At 39.2% G+C, this 25,053-nt stretch overlaps 1 protein-coding gene across 2 annotated transcripts; it reads right to left on the reverse strand.

Annotated features, from left to right (window-relative positions):
* Window positions 1-81: 81 nt before the first annotated feature.
* On the reverse strand, window positions 82-25,053 carry ACSBG1 (acyl-CoA synthetase bubblegum family member 1). Of its 2 annotated transcripts, none has more exons than XM_042824317.1 (15): window positions 25,021-25,053; window positions 23,605-23,735; window positions 22,267-22,334; window positions 14,652-14,869; window positions 13,956-14,044; window positions 13,072-13,192; window positions 12,529-12,609; window positions 9,661-9,810; window positions 7,677-7,853; window positions 6,938-7,119; window positions 5,897-6,127; window positions 5,243-5,460; window positions 2,464-2,603; window positions 1,632-1,878; window positions 82-589 (listed from the first exon to the last, which is right to left on the reverse strand). In XM_042824317.1, the coding sequence occupies exons 2-15, from the start codon at window positions 23,655-23,657 to the stop codon at window positions 513-515; spliced, it is 2,052 nt and encodes a 683-aa protein (XP_042680251.1). In that variant the 5' UTR covers window positions 23,658-23,735; window positions 25,021-25,053; the 3' UTR covers window positions 82-512. The 2 variants fall into 2 exon arrangements, with proteins under 2 accessions (XP_042680251.1, XP_042680250.1); XM_042824316.1 differs by having other exon boundaries at window positions 5,897-6,130.

Genomic DNA, 25,053 nt, shown 5'->3' on the forward strand with positions numbered 1-25,053 from the left:
CAGAAGCGGAAGAAGGTTACAAAATGCTGAGCTAGTGAACAGAAATACACTTTTCCCTAGGATGAAAGAAAACAGGCCTTGGATTTTTTATTATTGTTATTTTAAAAACTGATCAGCTTTATATCCAGAGTGGTGGAACAATTTTACTAAACTAACTATTCATTTACCACATAAGCTCCAGGCAACCTCCTGCAGAACAGAAAAATTATAAGGGCAGATCACTGCTTTTTCTGTTTCAGTCTAGAGAACATATACTCACTTCACACAACCTATGAGGGTATCATTAATCTTGCTCATTTAGGGCATAATGTAAAATACATATTATAGAATGGGCACACTGTACAGAACAGGACAAACTATCAGGTGAGCATTGGGAATAACTAAATTAACATAGCAGCTTTCTAGTGCATGACTGCAAAATAAAAACAAGCATTAGTTTTCCTTAATGATTTGGATTAGGAAATACTTCCTGTAGCTTACAAATCTTTCTTAATGCTCCGATGAAAGGCTTCTTACTCTTCATAGAAGGAGTCCACTTCATTTTTGTATTTCTTAAGCACAGTGAGCCGTTTTAACTTCATGGTGGGACCTTGAGAGAAGGAGTTCATCACAAAAGCGGAAATAGAAACAAGAATTCCTACCCTGAAGCTTTGGTTTTGGATTTTTTGGTTTAAGCTTTGGTTTTGGATTTTTTGCTACAGAGCCTTTGTTTGGAAGAACACCTACTTCATTAGTTTAGACTTCTGCCAAAAGTGAGCAGCAGTTGTGGCACATGGCTGCCTTTGTGTAATCGTTAGCACTTCAAAAGCAGCTAAATAAGCAGGTGATTATTAACTACTACTGTTTTTATTTTTTTCCTATTAAAAGACTAGTGGTTTTGAAACTTTGTTCCCAATTTGGGTAAATTCCCAATTTACTCACAGAGGCAGATAACATGGCTTTGGGCTCTGCTGTCAATCTTTCATTTAGTCCTCATTTTTTTATTGCTATTAATGATCACTTTTCAGAATTATTACTGGAAGTTATTGAGACTTTAATGCATAAAAAATAATTAGAATTGCATAATTACCCAAAGCAATCTCAAACTTAGCTACAGTGCTGTACTCACTTAAATGACCACCTATTTCTACATGTGTGCAAAGCAAAAACTCCAGATTTTGTATTCTGTAGATGCTGCTTAATTTTTCTTCCTTCAATCCAATGTTCACATACAGAATTTGACAAATAGGACTGTATTTGGATACTTAGGAATCAGAAGCCCCTCTACTGTGTGTACACCTTTAGTATAAATCACAGAATCATTTGAGTCAGAAGGGACCCTTAAAGGCCATCTCATCTGACTTCCCTGCAGTGAACAGGGACACTCACAGCTCTAACAGGTGCTCAGAGCCCCACAGCCTGACCTTGGGTAATGGACAGAGTATCCACCAGCTTTGTGGGCATCTTATGCCTGAGCCTCACCACCCTTACTGTAAAAAACTTCCTTACACCCAACCTAACTCTCCCCTCCTTTAGATTGAAACTATTTCCATTGAACTGTCACAATAGCCCTTGCTAAAGCCCCTTCTTTCTTATAGCCCCCTCTTAGATACTGCAAGACTGCTTCAAAAAAAAAAAGCAGCAAGTCTTACCTAGTTCTCCCCCAGAAATAGAGAAGTCTCTTGGCAGCACTATCCATTTTTGAATGCAATGAACCCTATTAGTGGCATTCATGTTGACTTTGTTGATTCCCTCCTGAATGGCCTGGTAGATCGCCTGATCCCTTGTCGCTACAATCTCTGATACTGTAGTGGCTTTACTGCCAATCTTTTGGCAGAAATCTCTGGCTTGTTCAGTGAGGATGTCAGTGGGATCCGATGTATCTGGGTCCAGGATGCACTAAAATATCAGATGAAGATAATCATCAAATTCTTACTCCTACAAGGCATTATCAAATGATTACTTGATAAGGTTCTCCCTGTCTGGTAAGAATAAAAGCAGCCCAGCATTAACACCCAAACATTCCATAAGCCTGAAAAAGCAGGAATCTCTAGAGATATCAGTACTCAGCTTTTTTCCTATACAGCTACCAAACGCAAAAATTTCTGGCTTATATGCAGGTCATGTGAACAGACCCAAACCACATCAATTAAAGTCCGTCCAGCAACCTTAAATTTCTACCAACTTTTCCAAATTAGTCCATTGTTGTAGGGGGACATTGAATTACCGTGATATAATGTAAATAACTTGAATCAGAAGCATTGTTTGAAGTTAGAACTTTTAAATATAAAACGTTTAGCCAATCACCTAACTATAACAAGATCAGACCGTCACAGTTTGACCTGTAGTTGCCATACATTGCTTTGTTGAAATAAAGCCTTCCCATTTAATTCTTGGCCTTCCTTCTAACAGTTCGGAATCCTTCTTATTTTGTTAGGGTACAGGTGTGTAGTTTCACTGAAATCAGTATGAAGACTGGTATACCTTTAGGGTCAGCAACATGGACAAAAATTTCTTTTTATCTCCAATCACCATGGCGTTACTAACAATTGGGAGTTCTTTCTTAACAGCATCTTCAATTGGAATGGGAGGCACATTTTCACCTCCAGCTGTAATAATCAAATCTAGACCAAAAGAAAAAGAAAGGCTATTACTTGAAATCTAATTTCAAAGAGCAGGCTAATTCCAGGATGGCTCTACCTTTCTTACTTTTATATGCAGAAGACAATACTTTCCAAAGAGAAGCAAGCCTATTTCAAGTTGTTAGTCTGACTGTCTTCAAAATAACTGTTGTAGATATTGATTCTTTCCAAGGATCTGCTTAAATGTTCATTTTTCCCTCTATATAACACATTTACCCCCACATACACACAGTGTGAGTTTTAAACAGCATAATGTTTTCCGTGTAATCCAGTAACAGGTTAACAACAGGCATATATATATATATGTATATATATGCAGTGCAATATCCAATGTACACGTGCAACATGTTGTATAATGTGGACTTTTTTTTTTTTTTTGAACAATCATTTCTTCCAGACTAACATAGGATTCGCTCTCTAATTCACCATTAACTCACCAAAAGCAGTTCATGGTTAACATCGTGATCAAAGCTAATTCTCTGAGCCACCAAGAGGGGTCAGACAAAAACAAGTTAATAGTGTAGGAAAGCTGCACAGAAGCAATGCAGAAAGAGGAGCATGATGAGGGATAGGTGAGATTTTAGAGACAGTTCAGGATGGAAGCAGTCATTCCTGCCCTACTTTTGACATGACTTGCATTTAATGACAACTGACAACTTAATATTTTTAAGGTCTGTAAACAATAGAGGCACTAACTTTACTGATAAGGGAATATTCAGCTCTTTTTGAATGCATTAATTCTGAAGTATAATATGTGTAATTATTGAAACCATTGTGAAATTGAGAATTATCTAAGCAAATTGCAGTTCTGTTTTCATTGCACTGGTGGCTTCTCACTGCCCTCAAATAACGGTCTTGGCAGCAGTTCAGTAACATGCTTCAAGAATTAATGCAGAGCAATGGCAGACCAGTCCTGTGTGGAATAATCCATCTTACTGCATACATTAAGGAATGGGTTGGTTCTGTTTAGTCCTCTTGGTTCCCTTGTCAGTGTAAAAGAATGTAGATGTAATCAAGGAAATATGGCACCCTTTCAGCACTCACACATTTAATCCTTAACACCTCTACTGCTCCATAAAGAGCAACTACGAGAAATAACTTCCAGTCTACACTCAGCATTCTGGTATGGAGTAGCCATTCATTTCACAGTTATGAATGTTATTTCTCTCCCTAGTTAACATAGTGCATGCATCAGAGGAAGCATGCATAGTGTTTCTAGAGTAAAAGACTTCTGTCACACCACAGAAATACAGCAAAGTTATTGTGTAAACTACAGAGATCTTTATTTTCCTCTCCTTTTGTCTTACTCCAATTTTTTGTCCTAAATCTTCTCACAAGCTCCAGGAAACTTTATTTTTCAGTCTGAAATGTCAGCTTTGTCGCAGCTGACAACAGAACTGTAATCACTGTAACAACTTCTTGCACATGCCTACAGATACTCCCTATCTGGGCTTCTCTAGCAGTATCTTTGTGCTTCGCAGCTTCTCTGGATCTCAGGTAGCAAAAAGCAGTTTCTATGGTTTCATGCTCAATATAACAAATCATAAAACTTGTAAGACCAAAGGAATTAAAGGAGGAAGTCCTGTTCCAGTTACTAGAGGAGAAGCTCCTTTACTATCTTCTATTGCATTTACCTTAGTTAGACATTAAAACTAAAAGTGAACTGCACAGGTGGTTCTTTTATCTCAGTCTTCCTAACCTGAAAGTAGAGCAACAGTTGTTAGTTCAGCAGTGAAGGAAGATGTGAGTGCAACACAAATGTTAGGGCAGAAGGAGACTAGAAGGTGCTAACCACTAAACTAAGCAAAATTGAATCGGATAAGAAAGCAAACTAAGAATCAAAGTAACTGTATCTGGTGCAGCCCATTAATAGTACCTACTTAAGTCCTGGTGCCTAATAGAACACCATGTTACTCTCTGACAAATTAATTCACTCATGTCATCCCCTTAATGATTCATCATACATTCTATGATGATAGTCACTCAGTTTTTAGATCTCAAGTTTACACATCTGACAAATCAGACTCTATGAGCACGTATTTTGAGAAAGTACTTCAGTAACCAATGAGCAGTTTTATTCATGTGAGACTTCAAGCTATGCACTGTAAGAGCACCTAAGTTTATTGTCCTGTGCTCTCAAATTTCAATACTATTCTCTGTAAATGTATCACAAAAAGCAGAGGAATCTAGCTCTGACCTACAGCAATAACTGTTACATAATAGAGTTGCCTGCTGTTAACAACTAAACATTCTAGTGTGCAATTAAGACAACTGAGCAAGATCCAGGAGACTGGACAGCTTAGAGGATCATTAGAATCAAAGAAGACACACTAAACCTGCATTATGATTTTATATTATTTGTGATTAATAATAACAAGGTCTGGGAGATGGACAGCCTCACTGTAGGAACTGAGGTATCTGCACCTGTTAAAAACTAGAAGGAAACCTTTCCTGAATGGGGAACACTATGGTCTCCTCATCAGAAAGCTTATTTTCCTTTCTGTTAGATTAATGCAGCTGTGATTAAAAGACAGTCACTAAATGAGACAAGCCACATCTAATATATAACTGAACAGTGCTGGATAGTTACTATAAATGTGATGCAAGATTTTCCTCAATACCTTTAATTCTTCCAGTGACATAGAGAAAGCCATCCTTGTCTAGTTTTCCTAAATCTCCAGAATGCAGCCACCCATCCTCATCAAAGGCTTCTTTTGTTTTGTCTTCCATGTTTAAATAACCCATGAAAACAGTCCTTCCCCAGAAACAGATTTCTCCATTGCCTTCTGTATCTTCATTCACCAATTTCACTCTGCAGCCAGGTACTGGTTTACCACAGCTTTTGGGGAAAAGCAAGAAAACACACAAGGAGCACTGAAATACTTAATATTGATAGGACATCTACAATGCCAACTCCCTGGTCCTATCAAAATGTAAGCAATAGTAACACCCTGCTGTAACTGTTTGAAAGGAATGAAATAACTTACTGGGGCTAACACAATAGCTGTGTATCTTGCTCATCCTTCCTGCTCTTTTCCTCTCTGTATCTTAAAGTTTTTGTTTTGAAAGTTATCCTACCATAGGTCAGAGTTACACTACACATCCCACTTAGTAACTGTGCTGCAGAAAATGCTGTAGATCATTTTCAGTGCTCCTGACTTGGCATGCTATGGAGGCAATGCGTTCAGTTTCTGACCTCAAAGTGGTAACATCTTTGCTGAACTCAGTTGTACACTTCTCATAAATATAATGAAATATAATAACTGAAAAGTTACCTGTGCTGCCTGTAGTTATATGGCCCTGAGAGGCAGTGTGGGCCTGTGGTCTCACTCATGCCATAGGCTTCATACAGGGTGATGTTCAGACCCAAGAAAAAATACAGCGTTTCTGTATTGAGAGGAGCAGCACCACAGAAGTGCTTCTGACAGCTAGAAAAACCCAGTGCACTGCGTATTTTAGCAAGCACCAAGTAGTCTGCTAGCCTTGTCCAAAACTGTTTCAAGTCACTGCTGAGTAGAAAACAAGAAACAGGAGGAGACAGTAAGTTGGATGAAGTCATATAGTTAGCAAGACAAAATCAGAAACAGGGCTTTTTTAGATATGTATTTGTCATTAATGTGTGGAAGCTGACAGACTCACATCAGTAATAATTCATTCTTCACTTATTCAGTGTCTTTCATTGCAAGTGAGCACCAACTCTTACAGCTTCTGAATACTGCTAATTCAGAATGCATCTACAAAACCATATTGCATAAGACAATACTTTTGTCCTCCTGATTCTTCATCAGTTAAAATAATCTCTGAGAACCAATACCAGTAAAATCAGAAATCTGCAAGACTCTTTCAAGAAGCTAAAAGATCAGACAAGCAAATTGCCATCGATGCACCGCATATTTGAGAATCACATGTTCTGTAAGTCATTTCATACTTCACTGTGTCCCATCTTAAGAACTTCAGAACAGGAAAGAATTGTGAATTAAGATTTTCCCCTTTTTCACACAGTTCACTCAAATTCTTGCCCTTTACCTAAACCAGTAAGCAGCCAGGACTTCTCCCAGCTGAAAACCAACCAGTCCAATTCCCAGAAGGCAGAAAGTTAGGCAATGCATTCTCAGGGAAGATGGAGGTTGGTTTTATGATTAGCCTCCTGTAATTGACAGCTACACCTTCCCTCTTACATTGTATTTGCTCTCTTGCTAAGTCAAATATTACTTATTTATATGTAAAGAGTATCATTGATGCTTAAGAGCTTATGACAGACAAGCTACTTTCTTGTACTCCAGGATGCTGGAGACCTCTCTCATGACAATACATACCTGCTTGAGCAGTTCAGGTTTCTCTCTAAGCTCACTGACATAGCCCATGACAGCATTTTCTTCTTCACAAATCCTGACTGAGCAAAAGCATCCTTTAATTTCTCCATGATTTTCTCCCATACTCTGGGAACTCCCATGTGAGATGTTGGTTGCACTTCTTTTAGTGTGTTGATTAAACTGCCCTGTCAAAATCATCAAATCATTTCAAAACATTGCAGAAGGCCCACATCGCTGCAGAGGTTTGGTAATGCAGCCTGCATTCTCTCTACATTTCCCCCAGAAAATTGCTTACACTTCTTTCACAGTAGAGCCACATTTGTCTGCCTAAAATAGAAGCTTATTGATCTAGACTACAAATTTTATGCACACATTCAGAATATTGTGAGCATAAATTAAGTTAGCTGTTTAATCAGGGAAAATACTGGAACTGACTTCTTCTCAAGCTCTGTTGTATCAGTTATGAGTTTCCTGTGGGGACAGGCAAAGGACCAGTTCCAGACACACTCCTAACTGCAGAAAGAGACTCCTTCTATGCAATTTCACCACAGAAGTAAATGGAGTTTAGAGCACTGGATCATGAGTCTAATGGATTTTATTTTTCTGTAATTCCTAAAATTCTGGACTCTCAAGACTCTCGATCTTTATCTTCTGTGCCTCTTCTAAGATCACATTTCCTCCTTCAGATGTTTTCCTAGATTGATAAGTGCAATCTTAATCAGGTGCAGTGCAAGGCAGATACCTTCAGAGCATCTGGCTCAGCAAAATAAACTTGCTCTCCCCATTTGATTCCAGTCCACAGGTCGTATATTTGTGCAGCTATGTGGCTGAGTGGAAGATAACTGACTATGGACTCCTGTTGGACCTCTGCAGGTTGCATATCTCCTGCTCTGCTGCAATGTGCTGATGTCCACGTTATCTATTTGAAGAAAAAATACAACACATTATTTTTTCCTTTTAACACAAACTAAGGATCTTCATGATACGCTAATAAAACTATGAAGAATCTGCTCACAGAACTTGTTGAAGACATTGCAATCTTTGACAACACACCAGGTTGTTATTCCTCTGGTGCCACTCAAAAAGCAACATGAACTCATCTAATAGCAACAAAGGTTTGCACATAACAAAGTAAATGTGCTTGACTGGCTTATGAACACTACCAACTCCCCACACCCCAGTACTGCAGTTAGGAAGGCAGCCACAGCCTAGATGGATAAGGAGAAAAAGTGATCAGCTTTCTGCAGCTTTCCCTCCTGTGCACACTTCCTATCACACTGGCACTTCTCACTGGCATGCATCTAAATGCCCACCTGATAAATAACAATCTTTACTCAGTGATCAATGAGCTCGCAGGATAGTGAAGTAACTGCAACAAGCTAATTGTCTCATACTTGTCATAGCACGGCTAAGCACAAACGAGGATGGTAGCAGCAGTATCCTGCTCCTCCAGAAGGTTCACTGCAATGGTTCATAGAGGGCCTCCCCCTTACATACAAGCAGAAGCACATGTGTGAATAATGCTGAAGATTTTCTGCTTGACTTCTTAGTGAAACTGTATGGTCTTTCCCCCCTCTTCTTTCTGATTCTTATTTTATCTAAGATGCAGTTGAAGGATGCAATATTTGTTATCAGAATGTACTGCATTCAAGACCCACACAGATGTGTGGATGTGAGGAAAAGAACATATGTCCATGACAGAAAGAAGGAAACAGCTTCCTTACAGGAGTCTAATTAATCTAAACTAGCTAGGTTAGGATGCTCGAAAGGAAATTATTTCAACTTGAAAGGGAAAAAAATACAAATCACGTGCAATACTCGCTATCACAGTATATTCTTTTCTTCAAAACAAATGTGAAGGTTACCTTGAGAGTATGTTTTGCCTAAAAAACAAACAAACAAACAAACAAAAATAGAGATTCTCAAGAAAAGCTTTTAGTGAGCAGCATGCTGTCAGGACAGGCCACTCCAAATTTAGGCGGCAGCATTGGTCAAGCAGCTATCAGAGACTTAAAGTAGGCAGAGAGGAATGTCCTTGAAACGTGTCTGTACGGATTGCTCATCCTCTTTATCCTCCAAAGCCTCACAGCACACAGGCACGCTCATAGCAGATCCACATGAGTGCCTGTGACCGACTCAGCACTGGTTTTTACAGATGGACAGTGGCTCACTTCTTTTGACTAAAGAAGGCAGCAGCAGATAGAGGCAAGGCATGTTTTCCACTGTTGGTCAACATAAAAATAGCCTGTTTGTGATCATCAGCCAGGAATAGTTTGGCAGCTAACATGGAAATGACACCAGACTCTTTTGAGACAGAAGAGCGTAGAATTTGCAACGCCAGGTCGGACTTTTTGTCTCTCAAGTCCACCATGTTCTCCTTCAAGATATTTCTGTGCTGATTACATACATGGGAGTGAATTGCTCGTACCTGTAATTGCTTCTGCATTCTTTTAAGAGATGTGACAGTGAGTAACAAAATGTTATTCATAATAAACTACACTCAAACTTGTGAAGTGTTACTTAGAATGGAGTTTCATTTTTCACCATGCTTATACATCATCAAAACCAGCTGACTGCATTTTCAGTGTTGCTTTGTAATACACATATCTGTGTTGCAAAACTAGACCTCTGAAAGTCTGCTATGTAGCAGTCTTTTCAAAACACAAGAACATGTATCCTCTTATTTTGCTATTTCTTGTGCTCAAGGAAAAGTCTGAAGTACATACATTGTCATGACTCAGCATAGCTCCTTTTGGCTTCCCAGTTGTTCCTGATGTATATATTAGCACACAGCATTGATTCGGCTTTTGGGAGTTAATAATGTCATCTAAAGTAGCATCAGATATGTCATCTCCCAGCTTCAGAAACTCTTCCATCTAGAACATGCAACAGAAAATACAGGATATCATAAGACTCCTTGCAAGTCAAAAACATGAAGTTACTGAATCTGTCTAAAAAACAAACAAACAGAAAAGTTCAATGTCTTCCTCTGAACACAATTCCAAGGCAAGTTTCCCCAGAAGCTGCCTGTGTTAAGAACTCAATAAGAATACTGTATAACTTTATGTGCAATCTGCACACAGACTATCTGAAATTATGCTGCTATGAGTCTTTTCATCATCTCCAAAAGAAATTGTATTACTATTCCCTCATCCAAGATGCATACTAGGTAGAAGTCATAGAGAATACAATTGTTACTGTCTCACACCTAGAATGATAATGACTTATCCAAAGGAATCTGGGTCTACGTTTTTAGAAGCACACTTGCAACATTCCACTCATAATTCCCTGTCCATTACGTAAATGTAGTAAAAGAATGAAAGCTTCTGGGCAAAAGCATCATCTAGATGTATGAATGCTTACCCCAATTCCCTGCTGTTTAACAGCAAACAGAACATATGATGCTGATCACAGCTTCCATTCAAAATTGCTTCAGTCTGGAATGAACTAAACCTTTCATGATGTTGGACTTTTGTGCAGCACAAAGTGGTCTGAGAAGCATGATGAGCTTTATCCTGTACACTTCATTAGTTGTTTCATTGGTTGTTCTAGGACACATCTACCACGTGTACCTAATATCCTGCTAGTTATACTGTTGATCTCCGTGCTAACTGAAAACTAGCGTATATTAAAAATTAAGGAAGCCAGTTACAAAAGGTCAGTTTCCCATCGAGATCAGGTGATTCAAACAGTGCTACAGAACTATGTTATCCAAGAGCAAGACAGAGCAGCATCTCCATTCTTCACAGTTTCTTAGAGGTCATATCTAGGATCATGAAGTTGTACAGGGGGTGACGTGAAGGACAGCAGAGAGCAAGATCTCCCCCTTTGCCTGAAGGGAAGTTCATTCTTTCTCTCAAACCTCTCCTTGCCATTGGCAGTGTGCTAGTAAGGTTGCAGTAACTTCCTTCTGTGGCACCTAGACTTCCTCTTCTGGGGTGTCAGTGCTGTCCTACGATGCTGCTAACCACCAGTCCCAAGTTTTATACTTTCTTCTACCAAATCAGCTATCCGGGAAGAGAGTAAGTACAAAGCACAGCTCCACAGTAAGGGAAGGACTCATCACACATTATCTCTTCCCACAGAATACTCTGTTTATTTAACTAGCTTCTGGAAAGTTTGGTGTTGTCAAGGGTGTAACTGTTTCTACGTGACTTAACAGTTGCTCCTACTTTCCTGACCTTACTGTCTTGTCATACCAGGATGTGTTAATCACTGTATATCTGTTGCCTAGGCTTTGTTTATGGAACAGTACCTGCAACAGTGAGTGCTCCTGTTTCAGACTACAAAAGGTACAAGCAGCCACAAACGCTACTGACCATGTCTGCCTTCTGGAAACACATGCTAATAAGAGAACTACACCTCTGTCCTTACTGCAGCAATTGCTCATTACATCTCAGCTGTCAAACAGCAGTCCCTTTTATCACGTCATGTGGCTTAGGTACCTTAGATCAACAATGATAAATAATCATTTCTGCCTTTGGAAATTGGATCTCCAGTTTCTCCTTTGCACAATATAAACTACGGCAACTGTCAGACTTCTTCACAGCTACCCCTTTCTGTGGAGAATATATGTCCAACACACCTGCACAGGGTTGATTTCAAATGTATCTTTCAGTAACAGAATAAACCATGCGTTAATTCTCTCTTCAAAAATCTCAAGCGTGGAGGTTTCAGCAAGTGCTGTTCCAGAATTATCTGCCAGCCCTTACTCCTTTCACTAGGCAATATAAGCAGCAATATCTTCTTCCGTTTTTCTTGTACTAAATGTAGAAGTATTCCATATCAGTATGTGCAGTTCTGTAACATTGTGGATTATAAACAACATGCTATGAGATAATGTAAGCAGTTTGATGCTGCTAGACATTTTTCAGACTGGATTCTGATAATCTGTAGTGCACTTATAAAGGAGGTTTTTGTATTCTTACATAATTGTTTTCAATTACATTTTCAAAATACACTAAAAATATTTTTTTATAAAGGTATTTTCTGCTTAGGTTAAAGGCTAAACTTCTACTCAATTTTCTGATCCTGAGTTTGTCCCCTTTACTGCTTTATTCTTGCCATGTGAACTGAAGATTCTGCATATGCTAAGAAAATGTACCCTTCTTTATGTAGCCTGTAGTCCATTCTCTTCACATGTTGCCTGACACCAGAAGTTTGGTGCAAATGAGATGTAAATATCATCTGTAAAAGTACAGGCATTATCATGTTCTTGCATCCAGTGCAACTACCCACAATTCAGATTTGATTAGAGCTGGCAGACCACATTTTTTAAATGGTAAGAGCTCACTTTCTCACCTGAGAAACTTACAGGTGTTCTGTTACTCAAAACTGAAAAACAAACAACAACAAACAAACCAACATTAACACAAAAGATAACTAAGCAAGGTAGCTCTCACTTTAAACGTCAAGCATCAAACATGAAGTTACATGTAAGCTAAACAGCTAAATACACTCATGAAGCTTCTGAATACATTTGCTGGAAGACAGCAATGCATTCTGAATGGCAGACATTCCACAGATCAAAGATAATTAAAATTCCTCAACTAATTAATGCCTTAAGAATAATAACTGTCCCAGCGCTCACATACCGTATACAAATTTGGGTGTCTCTCCAAAACTGAATCCTTGTATAGCACAACAGCTTTCAAGTGTGGCAAACGATTCCAGATCTGTTAGATTTTTTTAAAATAATTATTATAATTTGTTATTCATATCTTGTGTTTTTCCCCACTGAAGTACTGCCAAAACAGTAATTGGGCTGACAGAAGAAACCTCCCACTTCCCTCCTCTGCCAAGTATTTCCCCCTAATTCATAACCATCTCATTTAAAAAAAAGATGCTAAGATACACAGTCTGCTCTAGAAAGACTGTTCTCAGCCAGAAGATTTAACTATTAATTACACCAAAATGGCTCTTCAGCACGCTCTCTTGTACATATCAAGGCATGGGCAAGGTCAAGCTGAAAGCTGACCATTGCTGCTGTGGTTACCCATGCCAGATGCCAGACTTCTGAACTTATTCTGCCAAGAAAGGTTCCATGATACAGGTACCAAATATGGGATTTGGGAACAATACAGCATCAAGAAGGGTGGAAAATACAGTTTATAAGTAACTGCTTTGCCTCCTCATACCTGCATTATCTTGTCCAGTTGTTTCCGATTTTCCACAACCATGATGTTGGTTTTGCTGTCATAAGCAATGTAGTGGCAGGCCTCTGGAGAATTGGTTGTGTATATTCCTGTGACAATTCCTCTGGGTCCAAAATTTGTATATATATATATTTATGCATATATTGAAACATTTATATTGATATGCACACACACACAGATGTATATAATATGCAGAAAGCAAATAATAAGATATCAGATGAAAGCTAAGAGGGGTATAAAGATGTGGAAGTACACATTATCACAGCTATCATGCTTGTTTCAAGTTTTCACATATACATGAACAATATATGCAAAATAAATCTCTGAATTTAATTCAGTAGAGGATGCTGTAGGCTAGGATTCAGTATTTTTGCCTGATTAAGGCTGCAGTGGGGTTAGCTCAGAAAGTGGTTAAAAAACACATGTCCTCTTTCTGTTCAAGCTGCATGCAATTATCAGTTTGAATTTCACTGTCACAGGAACAAACTGAGAGGTAAAATCTAAGTTGCATTAAAATATGTCAGGACAGAAGGAATTAAAAAAGCGAGTATTTCATCTGTTGCTCTGCTCACTTGAATTTACATTGCAATATTTGCATTGCAGACATATCACAAAATGGGGAGTCTTATCTGTTTCCCACATTCTAGTGACAAAAGACTGTGCAGATGTCACAGGTTTCGTTTATGAGTGTCTAGACTAATCCCAATAACATTGAGAGCTATGAGACTCCAGCAGGTTGCTGAACACGCTCAGCAGCTGCAGCACAGCGTCCAGGATGTGGCACCAAGTGCTAATTTCCCAAATTTCTAACCTAGCAAAACAGAAACCTTGACATTCCTACACAAAAGCAAAGTAAACAACCATACCCAGCAAACACGGCTCCAACGGCTGAGATGAACCACTCTGGAGAATTAAATCCAAGGATTGCTACGCTGTGGAATCTCTCAAGACCAAGCTTAAAGATAATATGCATAAGGTTATACAATACAGGCATGTTGGAGAGAAATATATAGCACAAAAAATGACAACACATACAAATGATGGAAAGTTGTATTACTCCAGCATTGACAAGGCACGTCCACCCCCAGCTCTATGCCAATATCCGTGGCAGAACTGGAAGCTGTCAGTAACAAACATCATCTAAACTTTTCACCATCCCTCCTGCCTGCTCAAGTTCTGCTGCTGAGACAGGCCTGAAAAACAGACCTTTCCAATGTGGACAGAAGCACCACGAGAGCTAGCCTTAGCCTCTGCTCAGAGTGGTTTTGAATTGCTCTTCATCTTGACAAAGTGGTTTTTTTCTTCCACCTATCTTTCTCTTAACCTTAAAGCCCTATGCTGAGCATTGTACCTACACTTGAGTGAAACAGCAGCTTCACACTTGCAACGGCAGCAGTGTTATCATCCTTAGACCAAAACCATTTGTACCTTTATTATTTCAATAAAGAACGTGTCTGCCAATCTTCAGTTAATAGAGGACAAAAAAGAAAAAAGAAACCTCTGCAATTTGTTTTTTAAGGAGACAAAGAGAAAAGGGAATTGGTTTTGCTCTCTGTACCTACTTTCAAGAAGCTCTTGGCTGCTTTCCTTGAAAAGCAGTAGTACTCTGAAAAAGTTATCTTCTCCCACTTTCCATTCTTTCTGCTGGCCAAAGCATTAAGAGATCCGTATTTTTCGAGGCTCTCCTTGAACATCTGATGAACTGTTATGGGAGTCTGCGGACATGAGTTATCTATCCTCAGTCTGACTCTGCCATCAGCAAAGGAAGTCCACAAAGACTCTGGAAAGGAAAGCATTGTGAGGGTATATTACTGAAAAGCACTGCAGCAACAGCGGCCCCCCCCCCACGCAGACTTTTACAAGCACGGCATGCAGGCTCTTGTTCATCACTGGTGAAAATGCACAGCTAATGGAAGTGACTGTGCTGAAAAGGAGTGCTTTGTAGCTGAGAATTTGCTCCCACAAATAGTGTTATTGTGCTCTTTGTTTCTGTTGTAACTTCCTATTTATTTCCATGGGAATGTTACTTTTGGAGCAACCCACACGTAGATCTTCACCTCCACTTACCACCATCTTGCCCTATTTCATATTTTGCCTCCTTCTCTCGACTCCCTCATTCTAATTATCTTTCCAGTCATTTGCTCTTTTTTAATCCTTCTCCTGCTTCCTTGGCAGGACAGGACTCAAGCAGGGAGTCACCTCATGTCACTTGGCTTTCATGGATGCTCCAAGGACTGTAGCAGTATCTGGCATTCACAGCTAATGACTGCCTCAAAGATTTTGGCTTGCATCTTTGCTGCTGCAAACCCAGCAGGAAGCAGACTTAATACAAAGACAATTCTAAGAGAATTTAGGAGCTAGTTAATTGCCGAAATTCAGGTGAGTTCTTAAAAAGAAAACCAAACAAACCAAACAAAAAGCCCACAAAACCCACACAATTCCCCTGAAAAATAGCTGCTAGTTCCCATTCTTCAGAAAGAAACAGTGCAAGAACATTCTTCCCCTTAGATTCACTTTCCAAATAAGAAATATTTTTCAACGTGAACATTAAAAACATTCTACAAAGAAGTGGAATAAAAAAGAAAATCAGACAAAATAGCTCAGCTTTGTAAGAAATAAACATAACAAAATACGACTGCTTCAAATTTCTGATTGCCTTAGCTTCAGTTGACACAGAATTGTTTTCCCCAGAGTCTGATATGATGCTATGTTTTGGTTCTAGAAGAAACACAATGCTGATAACACAGCGGTGTTGATAGCTGCTGCTAAGTGGTGCTGCACAGAGCCATGCCTATCCACAGCTAAGGGCCCAAGGAGCTGGGAGGGAACAGAATTAGGACAGCTGACTCAAACTGGCCACAGGGATGTTCTGTACCATGTCACATCATGAGGAAGGAGTTTTGAAGGGGGTGGGAGTTCATCTCACTTTCTTCCACTGCTTGGGGGCCAGCTGGGCATCGGTCAGGGGGTGGTGAGCAACTGCCTGTGCATCACTTGTTATACACATTATATATATGTAAAATATATATTATATATAAAACAGATATTGCATATACATTATATATGTCCATCATATCTGGATCTGCTTAGGACACACCTGCAGCCTCCCTCAAGTTAAGCCTACCTGCACAGATAATCAGAGGCATATGAAGCTACTGTAAGCTCATAAATATTCACTTAGAAAATTTCTTTGCAGCAAAAAGCCTTGTAACTTGACTATAGAAAATCAGATTCTCAATCAACTGAACAAGGTTCAGTTCATAGAATCATGGAATCACAGAATTGTAGGGGTTGGAAGGGACCTCTAGAGATCACCGAGACCAACCCCCCTGCCAAAGCAGTTCCTTACACCAGGTCACACAGGTAGGTGTCCAGGCAAGACTTGAACATCTCCAGAGAAGGAGACTCCACAACCCCCCGTGCAGCCTGTTCCAGTGCTCCAAACAGTGTTTCTGAACAAGGTTCCTACTAAGGAGGCAAATAGCACAGCCAGCCTACCTTGCTGTCACAATTCTGTGAAACTACTCCAAAAATTTCAGTGCCCTCATGCTATATCCCAGCATGTGGACATCATTTTGAAAAAAAAACAGTTGATTTACTTTTCTAATCCCTCCCCAGACAAGAGGATACAAGCTCTGATGCAGAAAGTGAAAGCAGTTATCAAAGCTGTGGCCGTATCAATCTGAGATTACTGTTCCTGATTCATATTATGTTGCATTCAGATCCTGACACATAGCCTTGTGTTTGTTCTGATTGTCAGTAAATGAATAGTGACAGCCATAAACACAAATCTTAAGGCTTAATCTCAATTTGCCTTCATTTTCTCATGTATGAATTGCATATAACAATTTTAAAAGAGAGGTGTGGAGCTTTACCCAATACTGTCATGTGTATTAAGGTCAGTGGATAAAAGGCTCCATAAATCCAGGTATTTCAGAAAACAAACAGTAATGGAAGACGCTAAGTAATGGACAGAGAGACTTCCACAGTGTAAACAGTGGCACCCACTGAGCATTTTATAAGTGGAGAGGGAAAACAGGTATTTCTGCACATAACCCCAGACCTGGTGTGAAGAGGATGAAACAAATCTGTCAGGGAAGGAAGCTATTGCTAATATAAATGCTTATTTTCCCACACTGTCACAAAGTCTGGATGAAAAACTCTGATGTTCTTTCTGGCTTCTAAATCAACTAAGATGGGAGGGATCACAGGTGTGGGTGTGCAAGGTGGGCGAGTGCTCTGTTGAAAACAAGAATCACACCACAAAGAGCTAAATTACAACATTCTAGTCTGCATATTATTTAAATAAAATTATTAAAAAACCACTTGTCAGTGTCTCTCCAAGTGAACTGAAAACATCAGTATTGTTCCTCAAATAACATTACAGAAGTTGTTTAATGACAGTGTTTTCTCTGCAGGCATTTGGTAGGCAATGTATTCATATCCAGACTAAAAACAGAATTAGTGTCACAGACTCAGCAAGTCACCTTAATAACAGACTATATACTGCTATGGAAAATCCATTTTTACATTCATTCAGTATCTGTACTCACATGAATTTATGAGTAAAACTTTAATCTAAAGATAGTTGTTAAGTCTCAATAAAAAGAAAAAAAAAAAGTCTTAAGAATTCTCTCCCACAGATTTTGTAAAAACAGCAGAAAATGAACAACATGCTCTGTTGTCAGTATGCAAAGGGACATTAAGTGAAGGGCTCAGCCTTTTCAGAAAGAGCCTGGGAAGGAATGCCTGGCTAAACACTGAATGAACTGATTATATACTTTGGGAAAAGCAAAATAGGTGTCCTGCCACACTAGCAGCTGAAAGCTAAACTGCAATGTCCAAGATGGAAATGAACTCACCATCTGAAACATAAGAGGAGATCAGAATAAGGATCTTTTAAATAAACTATGAGCACTGATACATGATACACCTGTAGATTTAGAGAGCATAATGAAAAAAAACCCACAACAGAAGCAAGCAATCAGAGCAGACTATTTATGTCCTATTCCTTCCAGTAACTCCTTCTACCTGCACTACACTTTGTACCCTCAAATCATTCTTTGTTCACTAATATTCAACCTTGGTTTATTTCCTCAGCAACACACTTTGAGATGGTAAGAAAGTATTTGCTTTAAAAAAAAAAAACCAACACGTTTTATTAGATAAAATAAAATTAAAAAGCAACACAGATTTTAATCAGGTACTCAATCTTGAATCCCTGAGCCCCTTCTCAGAAATACGGTCTGACTTTTGAGTGGTGCTGCACAGAGCCAGGATCAATGATCCTTACAGTCCCTTCCAATTTGGGATATTCCATTCTTCTAAGTTCCATCCTCTCTGGTCCCTGCAGCATAGAATCACGGAATCATAGAACTACTCGGTTGGAAAAGACCTTAAAGATTAAGTCCAACCACAACCTAACCTACCACCCTTAGTAATCTGACCTCAGCTCAAATTGATAGGCCATAAATATGCCCTGAAAAGTAGAAACTATGATTTAATTTCTGCTTGAAACTCATTCCGTTTTTAACTCACACAACATTGTTTTGATTACACGCCACTTCCTGCAAAATATCACTCTGCTCTAATGACTGGTGTAGGCATTCAGCTCTCTGCTGGAGGCATTTTTTTTAATAGACAGTCATCATCCCAGATTCCACAGCTGTGATGCCATTACATTCTGCTGACAATACAAACACGTCATCCATTCCTCCTCTTACCTTTCTTGTTTTTTTATGGTTTTTTTTTCCTTCAGCATGCTTTCAGCCCTGAAAGCTAAACTTCTTCTCAGTGAAAACTGGAGATGAGTGTTTACAAACAAGTTGGGGTCAGAAAACTTGGCATCTGCACCAAACTTTTCTCATGTCAACGAACAGATTGAACTAAGAGGTACAGAGCTTCCTATGAGACAGAATACATACAGAGTGACTTTTTTTCCAAAAGCAAACCAACACCTTTTCCTGCTGCTTGCCTAACCCACAGTTAGGGTAGGAAGATAGGATTCTGCTATATTATCAATTTTTCATGATAAACTTGTAGCTTTAAACTCTCTAATTTTTTTTTTTTTTTTTTTTACATTGAATAAAATAGCTGGACTATTTTCAACTTAGAAAAACCAACAAGCCATATTAATGTTCTAATTCACAGATGCTTTCACCTTTTCCAGTGGATGAAAAGGGAGTATTTTTCAGTCACAAGAAAATGTATTGCACTGCAGATGCTACCACAGTGGATCCGAGATATAAAATACCCTTGAAAAAATGCTTCTGCAAACTGACATGGAGGAGCAGTGCAGCAGAAAAAACAGCTGGTTATAAAATAAGCTTCATAACAACAATAATGCTCTTAAAACTGATTACAAAGCACCAAAATGGAGCTGTGTGGAGGGTGTAATCAGGAGAAGTATCACTACTGAGACACTGCCCAGGCATAGAGAGATAGAAAGTTCAAAATCAGTTAAGTGAGGGATGAGAAAAGGGCTTCAAAGTGCACATCAGAAAACAAAGGAAGACCCAAGGATATAATGAGCAGCTTACTGACACAGGACTCAGAAAGGGATGATGTATTCAGCACCTTCTTCGCCTTTGTCTTTACTGAAAGGCTTCCCAGGTCTCTGTGACTAGTGGCAGGTGAAAAGTTCTACCTACAGTAGCAGAGAAAGATCAAAGTAGGAACCTCATATGCAAACTGGACATATACAAAAATGTCTGTGGCCCCAGATGCATTTCTTCACAATCAGAGATCTGGTCCCACGTCATCCCAAGCCTATTCTCCATCACCTTTGAAAAAAATATAGCAATCTGGTTGAGATTCCTAGTGACAGAAAAAAGGCAAATGTCACAATCACCTCCAAACCAGAGAGAAAGAGCATTCAAGTAAATACAGGGCAATCTGGCTCGCCTCGGGGAAAACTGTAGAACAAACCCTCCTAGAAATCATTGTAGGGCATAAAACAGTGACTGAGACCAGCCAGAATGGATATGCCAAAGCCAATTTGAGTCTGTCCAACCTAACTGACTTTCACAATGGCTGTGTAGATGGGAGGAAGAGAGAAGTGGCATGTCATTTGCTTTAACAAGGTCTTTAACCAGGCCTCCCATAGCAGTCAGACTTCAAGGGCTTGGACCCTCCAAACCCCGTTCGGTTGGAGTATCAGGTGAATGAAAAACTGGCAAGATGATTAGTCTCAGAGAACAGTGGTCAGCATTTCCAAGTCTAGCCAGCAGTCAATTAGAAGTGACATTCTTCAGGGGTTAGTCCTGGAAACAATACTGTTTTAATGACTGCATTGCTGTCTTGGACAATGGAATGCACCCTCACCAGCTTCAAAAATGACACCAAATATGGGGAATTGGTCAACATGCCAAAGGGTGAGGCTGCCTTTCTGATGGACTCAAGCAAACTGGAGCAATGGGCTGATGCAAGCCTCAAAGCTCAACAGTGATAAATGGCAGGTCAGCACACAGAATAAACACTATCTGGCTCAGCAGAAAAATCCCTGTGGTTCCTGGTGGCAATCAAGCTGTATGAGAGTCAGTATTACACTCTTGAAAGGCTAATTTCTGACTGCATTAGCAAGATCACAGGCAGCAGATCTCAGAAAGTGATTATGTCCCCCTACTCAGTACTCGTAAGCTAAGTGGAGCAGCATATAGCTTTGGAAGTCCCAGAGCAAGAGATTGTAACAAACTGACGGAAGCCCGGTGGAAGGATTCAGGTACTCAGAGTGCTTGAGCACAATCCATAAGAGAAGCCTCTGAAGGAGTTGGGTCTAACACAGATGGCAGGGGGTTATAGAAGAGATACTCTTCTCAGAGGCACACAGCAGAAGGACAAGAGACAACAGACACAAGATGCAACAAGGAAAAGTTGCATTCCTTACTAGAGGAAGAAAATTAATTTCACAATAGAGGTGGCTAAGATCAAGATCAGGAAGTGAGAGAATGCAGAATCTCCATCTTTAGACATTTTCAAAACTCAGCTGAACAAGGCAAGGAGCCTACCTTTGAGTAAAAAGCTAGACTAGCTTCTCTCAGATGATACTGGTGGCAGTAACCATCGTCCCAGATAAATACTATTAGAAAAATAGGTCAGAATATTCACGAGCATGCAAATAAGTACTCTGTAGAATTACAGCCTCAGTAATAATCTACACATCCAATATGTGTCAAATAACTCAATAAAACACACTGAAACATCTGAAAATAAAAGGTAGTTGCCACCTTTACCTATACAAATTTCAAAGTGCAGATGCCTACTGTTCAATTGTTAAAAAAGAGAACAACAAAAAAACCCCAAACACTCCAACTACAATAAAATTTTTTAAAAATTCAACAAAAGAAAACAATCATGAATCACAGAATTTATTTTTCAAAGACTGTTCACACATATGAACACAAGTGTGTATGAATACACATGTAGACCTGCATATGACCTGCCACATAAATATCATTTCTTCAGGATCCAGTTGCAGCCGCTACTCCACTTGTCCATAGCAAGTCCTTCAAGGCTGCAAACTTTCCAAAGAAGCTGGCTATGTCCCTTAGGCCACATAGAAACAGAACTCTTTTTACTTGATACTGCACCTGGTTTAAAGTTAAAGGAGGATGTATATGTTACAACACAGCGCAGGACGGATCAGAGGATAGATATTCCTCTGCAGCCTCCAGTTATTACACTAGATGCCAAATCCTTCCTAGCTAAGAGTTGGTAAGCAGGCTGTCATACCAAAGCTAAGACCATAATGAGTGCAAATTTGATGAAGATCAAGCTTTCTATTTTTGTCTGATAACTGTCACAAATACAGACAAAAACTGTGAGAAGCTAACTGAGTTCATGCAAACTTACAGAAAGCTCCCTGTCACTGACCTTGGAGGTGTTCAAAGGAACGTTTGGATTTTGTGTTGAGGGACATGGTTTAGTGAGCACTATTGGTGACAGGTGGATGGTTGGACTGGATGATCTTGTAGGTCTTTTCCAACCTTGGTAGTTCTGTGATTCTGTGACACTTTTTCCACTAGCCCTGATTCACCTGAATCAGGATACAGCCCTGATTCTCTGGCTGTATCCTCTTATCCCAGCCCTGAAAAACTTTCAGACTGTTCACTAGCATAGATTCCAACTAAACATTTTACAAAAGAATTCCGTTTCCAAAGATCCCCTTTCATATCTTACCTGTTTGTTCCTGGTCTTCAAAATCAGCCAGCAAATCTCTGCAGACAGGCTGTCCATCAGCCGTTCTTCTGAAAGAAGAGAGAACTGTTAAAAATGTAGCTCCAGGAGTACTAACAGGATCCACTGCAATCCACATACAGTATAGCCAAGGGGGGAAAAAATCATCAGGAAAATAGTAAGAAATACAAACAGGAAAATCAATATACAGCTCAGATGAACAAAGAACATTTACATTTTGTTTCTCTTTCACATGCTCTACAATCACGTTAGACAGGGAAAAGCCTTCAGTCAGTAAGGATGACAGTTGTATTTTACTGAGAGGATGCTAGATTCCACATCATGGAACACACAAGATGAAGACAACAAATGTGACTCTCAGAAGCCATCAGCTGTGTGAGTATAAAGAATGGACGATCAATCCTAACCCTGACCACGCTACCAGCATATTTATATCACATTTCTTATCAGTTACCACTGTTGATATCTGTGAAGGCATGAGATCAGGGTTTGGTGGTCTTTTCTTGTTCTCTTTTTAAAACTTGGAAAAGAATCAGATTTAGTTCATAATAATAATAACATATTTCTCAAAAAATGCAAAGCAACTGATTATTGCATGGATTAAACTAACATTCCCTGGTTTAAATTTAAATACAAATTTAAACAGATAATATCAACTCAAAGTTTGTAAAATAACATACTCCAAAGTACAGAAGCAAAAAATCTAAATAACAAAGGAATGTGTAAAAGTGAATAAGTGCATAAAGTAATGAACTACAGAATATTACAAAACCATACTGTTATTGATGAATAATCTAATGCATTAAAATAATATGACCCAGTGAAATGTACATGTTCTCAACATCTATATTTAAGAGTTAATAGCCATAGCTGATAACGAATATAAGCAGTCTGAATATATGGAAAGAACTTGTCCTTCAGTGAAGGCTTCAGCTTGCAGACTTTGATTTGACTTCATTTAATAGAACAACGAGTGGGAATCAGCAGCCTTCAGAGGCTGAGAACAACAGAATTCCCTCAGAATAATGGAAGAATCCTTAGTGAAGCTCAAGTTCTTCTCCTCTGTAACAAGGTAAGTTCACGCAGAAAAAGAAAATCCAAACAATGCCCTTCCCAGCTGTCAAAAAAGTAACAAGCAACTTCCAAAGTAGTTTTTAAACACAGCAGTCAAATAGCAAGCAGTGGGACCAAGCACTGTCACACATTATTTTGTATCTTGCATTAACAACTCCATTTTATAGAATATGGATACGTGGCACAATCCCAGAATTTATTGCTAGTTGTTATTCACAACGAAATCACACTTTAAGAAAGCCTCACCCAAGCCAGGCCCCTACAGAAGAACACAGCTGTTTTTGCAGTTCTTCACTCATCAGAAGTGGCAGCCCCTGCTCAGCTCTTCCCTGCTGCAGATTGCTGTCTCAGAGCAGAGGCACAGGTTGCAAAAACAGCTGTTGGAAAATAAGGCATCATCACTAGCCTGCCTGTGAGGATGTTTCTCCTCTTGTTAATGGCATAATGGGGCAGAACATGAAAGAGCTTGTTCAATAAACAGAGACTTAGGCTCTGGAAATAGTCACTGGCTGGGTGGAGGCAGATGTTGATGAGAAACAAAGTAATTTAAATATAGAGGGGGATTAGACTGTATTTGAAAAGGTGAATGTTTGCTGTGTGGGAGAATGGTAGCTTAAAGAAATGTAAAGAGCAACAGTCCTGGAAGGTATATTTGATGGTAAAAATAAATAAAAGCATCCAAAAGCACTTAAAAGTATGTGTGTCAACTTGAAGCACTCAACCCTCAAAAATGTTCCCATTTGAAAGAAAAATGGCATTTTGCAAGCAGAAACCTAGTGCAAATTTAACTATTTTTTGAATACTAAAGCTTTTCAATCCTTACTTTTTTAGTAAAGTAAGACAAATGAAGCCTTAGTTAAAAGACAACTGAATGTTACTTTTGCCTATAATGGCAAAAAAGCCCTCAGGAGAAAATGGATATGATTGATAGTTTAACAGAATAACCTCCTGTGAGACTACTCAGAACTTGAAATAATCATAAGTAACCATTTCTCCCAAAGGAAAATCCCTTAGTTTTATTCCCACCCAGATAAGGTCTAAGATACTGGTTTGGTTTATAAATTGCTCCCTAAACATTAGCAGTGTAATGTGAAAAAATCAACCAGCGAGTTTGAACTTCTAGACTCACCCTGGCAGCATTTTAACATGCAAATGTCATCTGAGGAGCTCTATGCATCAGACATCTTCAGAAGCACCCAAGCTTGTAACACTGTGTGCAAAGCAGTTGTCACCTGCCTCAGCCAACTAAGCAGTTGGAGAGACTTTTTGCTCTCAGAGTGCAAAATTCTCTTTTATCAACAGTTTATTGCTCAAACATTATACAGGACCATCACTCCAGACTGAAAGAATACAGTTCTTAATATAATTTAATACTTCAGCTCTTTTACGGTGCTAACCTTTTTAAAAAATTAATTAGAGACTCTATAAAGATTGTTACGTGGCATTCTTGGAGTAAAACTGAAACAACACTGTGGGACTACTTGAATCACAAGCTTGTTAAGTATATTGCTGCAAGGAGAAAACGTGCTGCAGAGCTGTGTTTGGTGCTGTAACAATTGGACACATCAATATGATGGGAAAAGCTGGTTTACCAGAGGGGTAATGACAAAAGGATTGGCACAATAGAAAGGTGCTATAAAGGAAGGGAAGAAAATTGCTCACCTCTATCAGAAGATTCCAGGTTCACAGGGAAAA

Source organism: Centrocercus urophasianus, unplaced genomic scaffold (assembly GCF_019232065.1).
Source record: "Centrocercus urophasianus isolate 14NV4802_14NV808 unplaced genomic scaffold, USGS_Curo_1.0 seq_23, whole genome shotgun sequence".
Lineage (NCBI taxonomy): Eukaryota > Metazoa > Chordata > Aves > Galliformes > Phasianidae > Centrocercus > Centrocercus urophasianus.

What these genes read in the sequence shown, in the direction of transcription:
- ACSBG1 (XM_042824316.1), bottom strand. Translation starts at nt 23,657, where the DNA reads ATGAGTGAAGAACTGCAAAAACAGCTGTGTTCTTCTGTAGGGGCCTGG. An exon ending in TCTGTAGGGGCCTGGCTTGG is followed by an intron (nt 22,335 to 23,604) that starts GTGAGGCTTTCT and finishes CTCTTCTTTCAG; the next exon opens with AAGAACGGCTGATGGACAGC. An exon ending in GACACCCAAATTTGTATACG is followed by an intron (nt 9,811 to 12,528) that starts GTATGTGAGCGC and finishes TGCATGTTCTAG; the next exon opens with ATGGAAGAGTTTCTGAAGCT.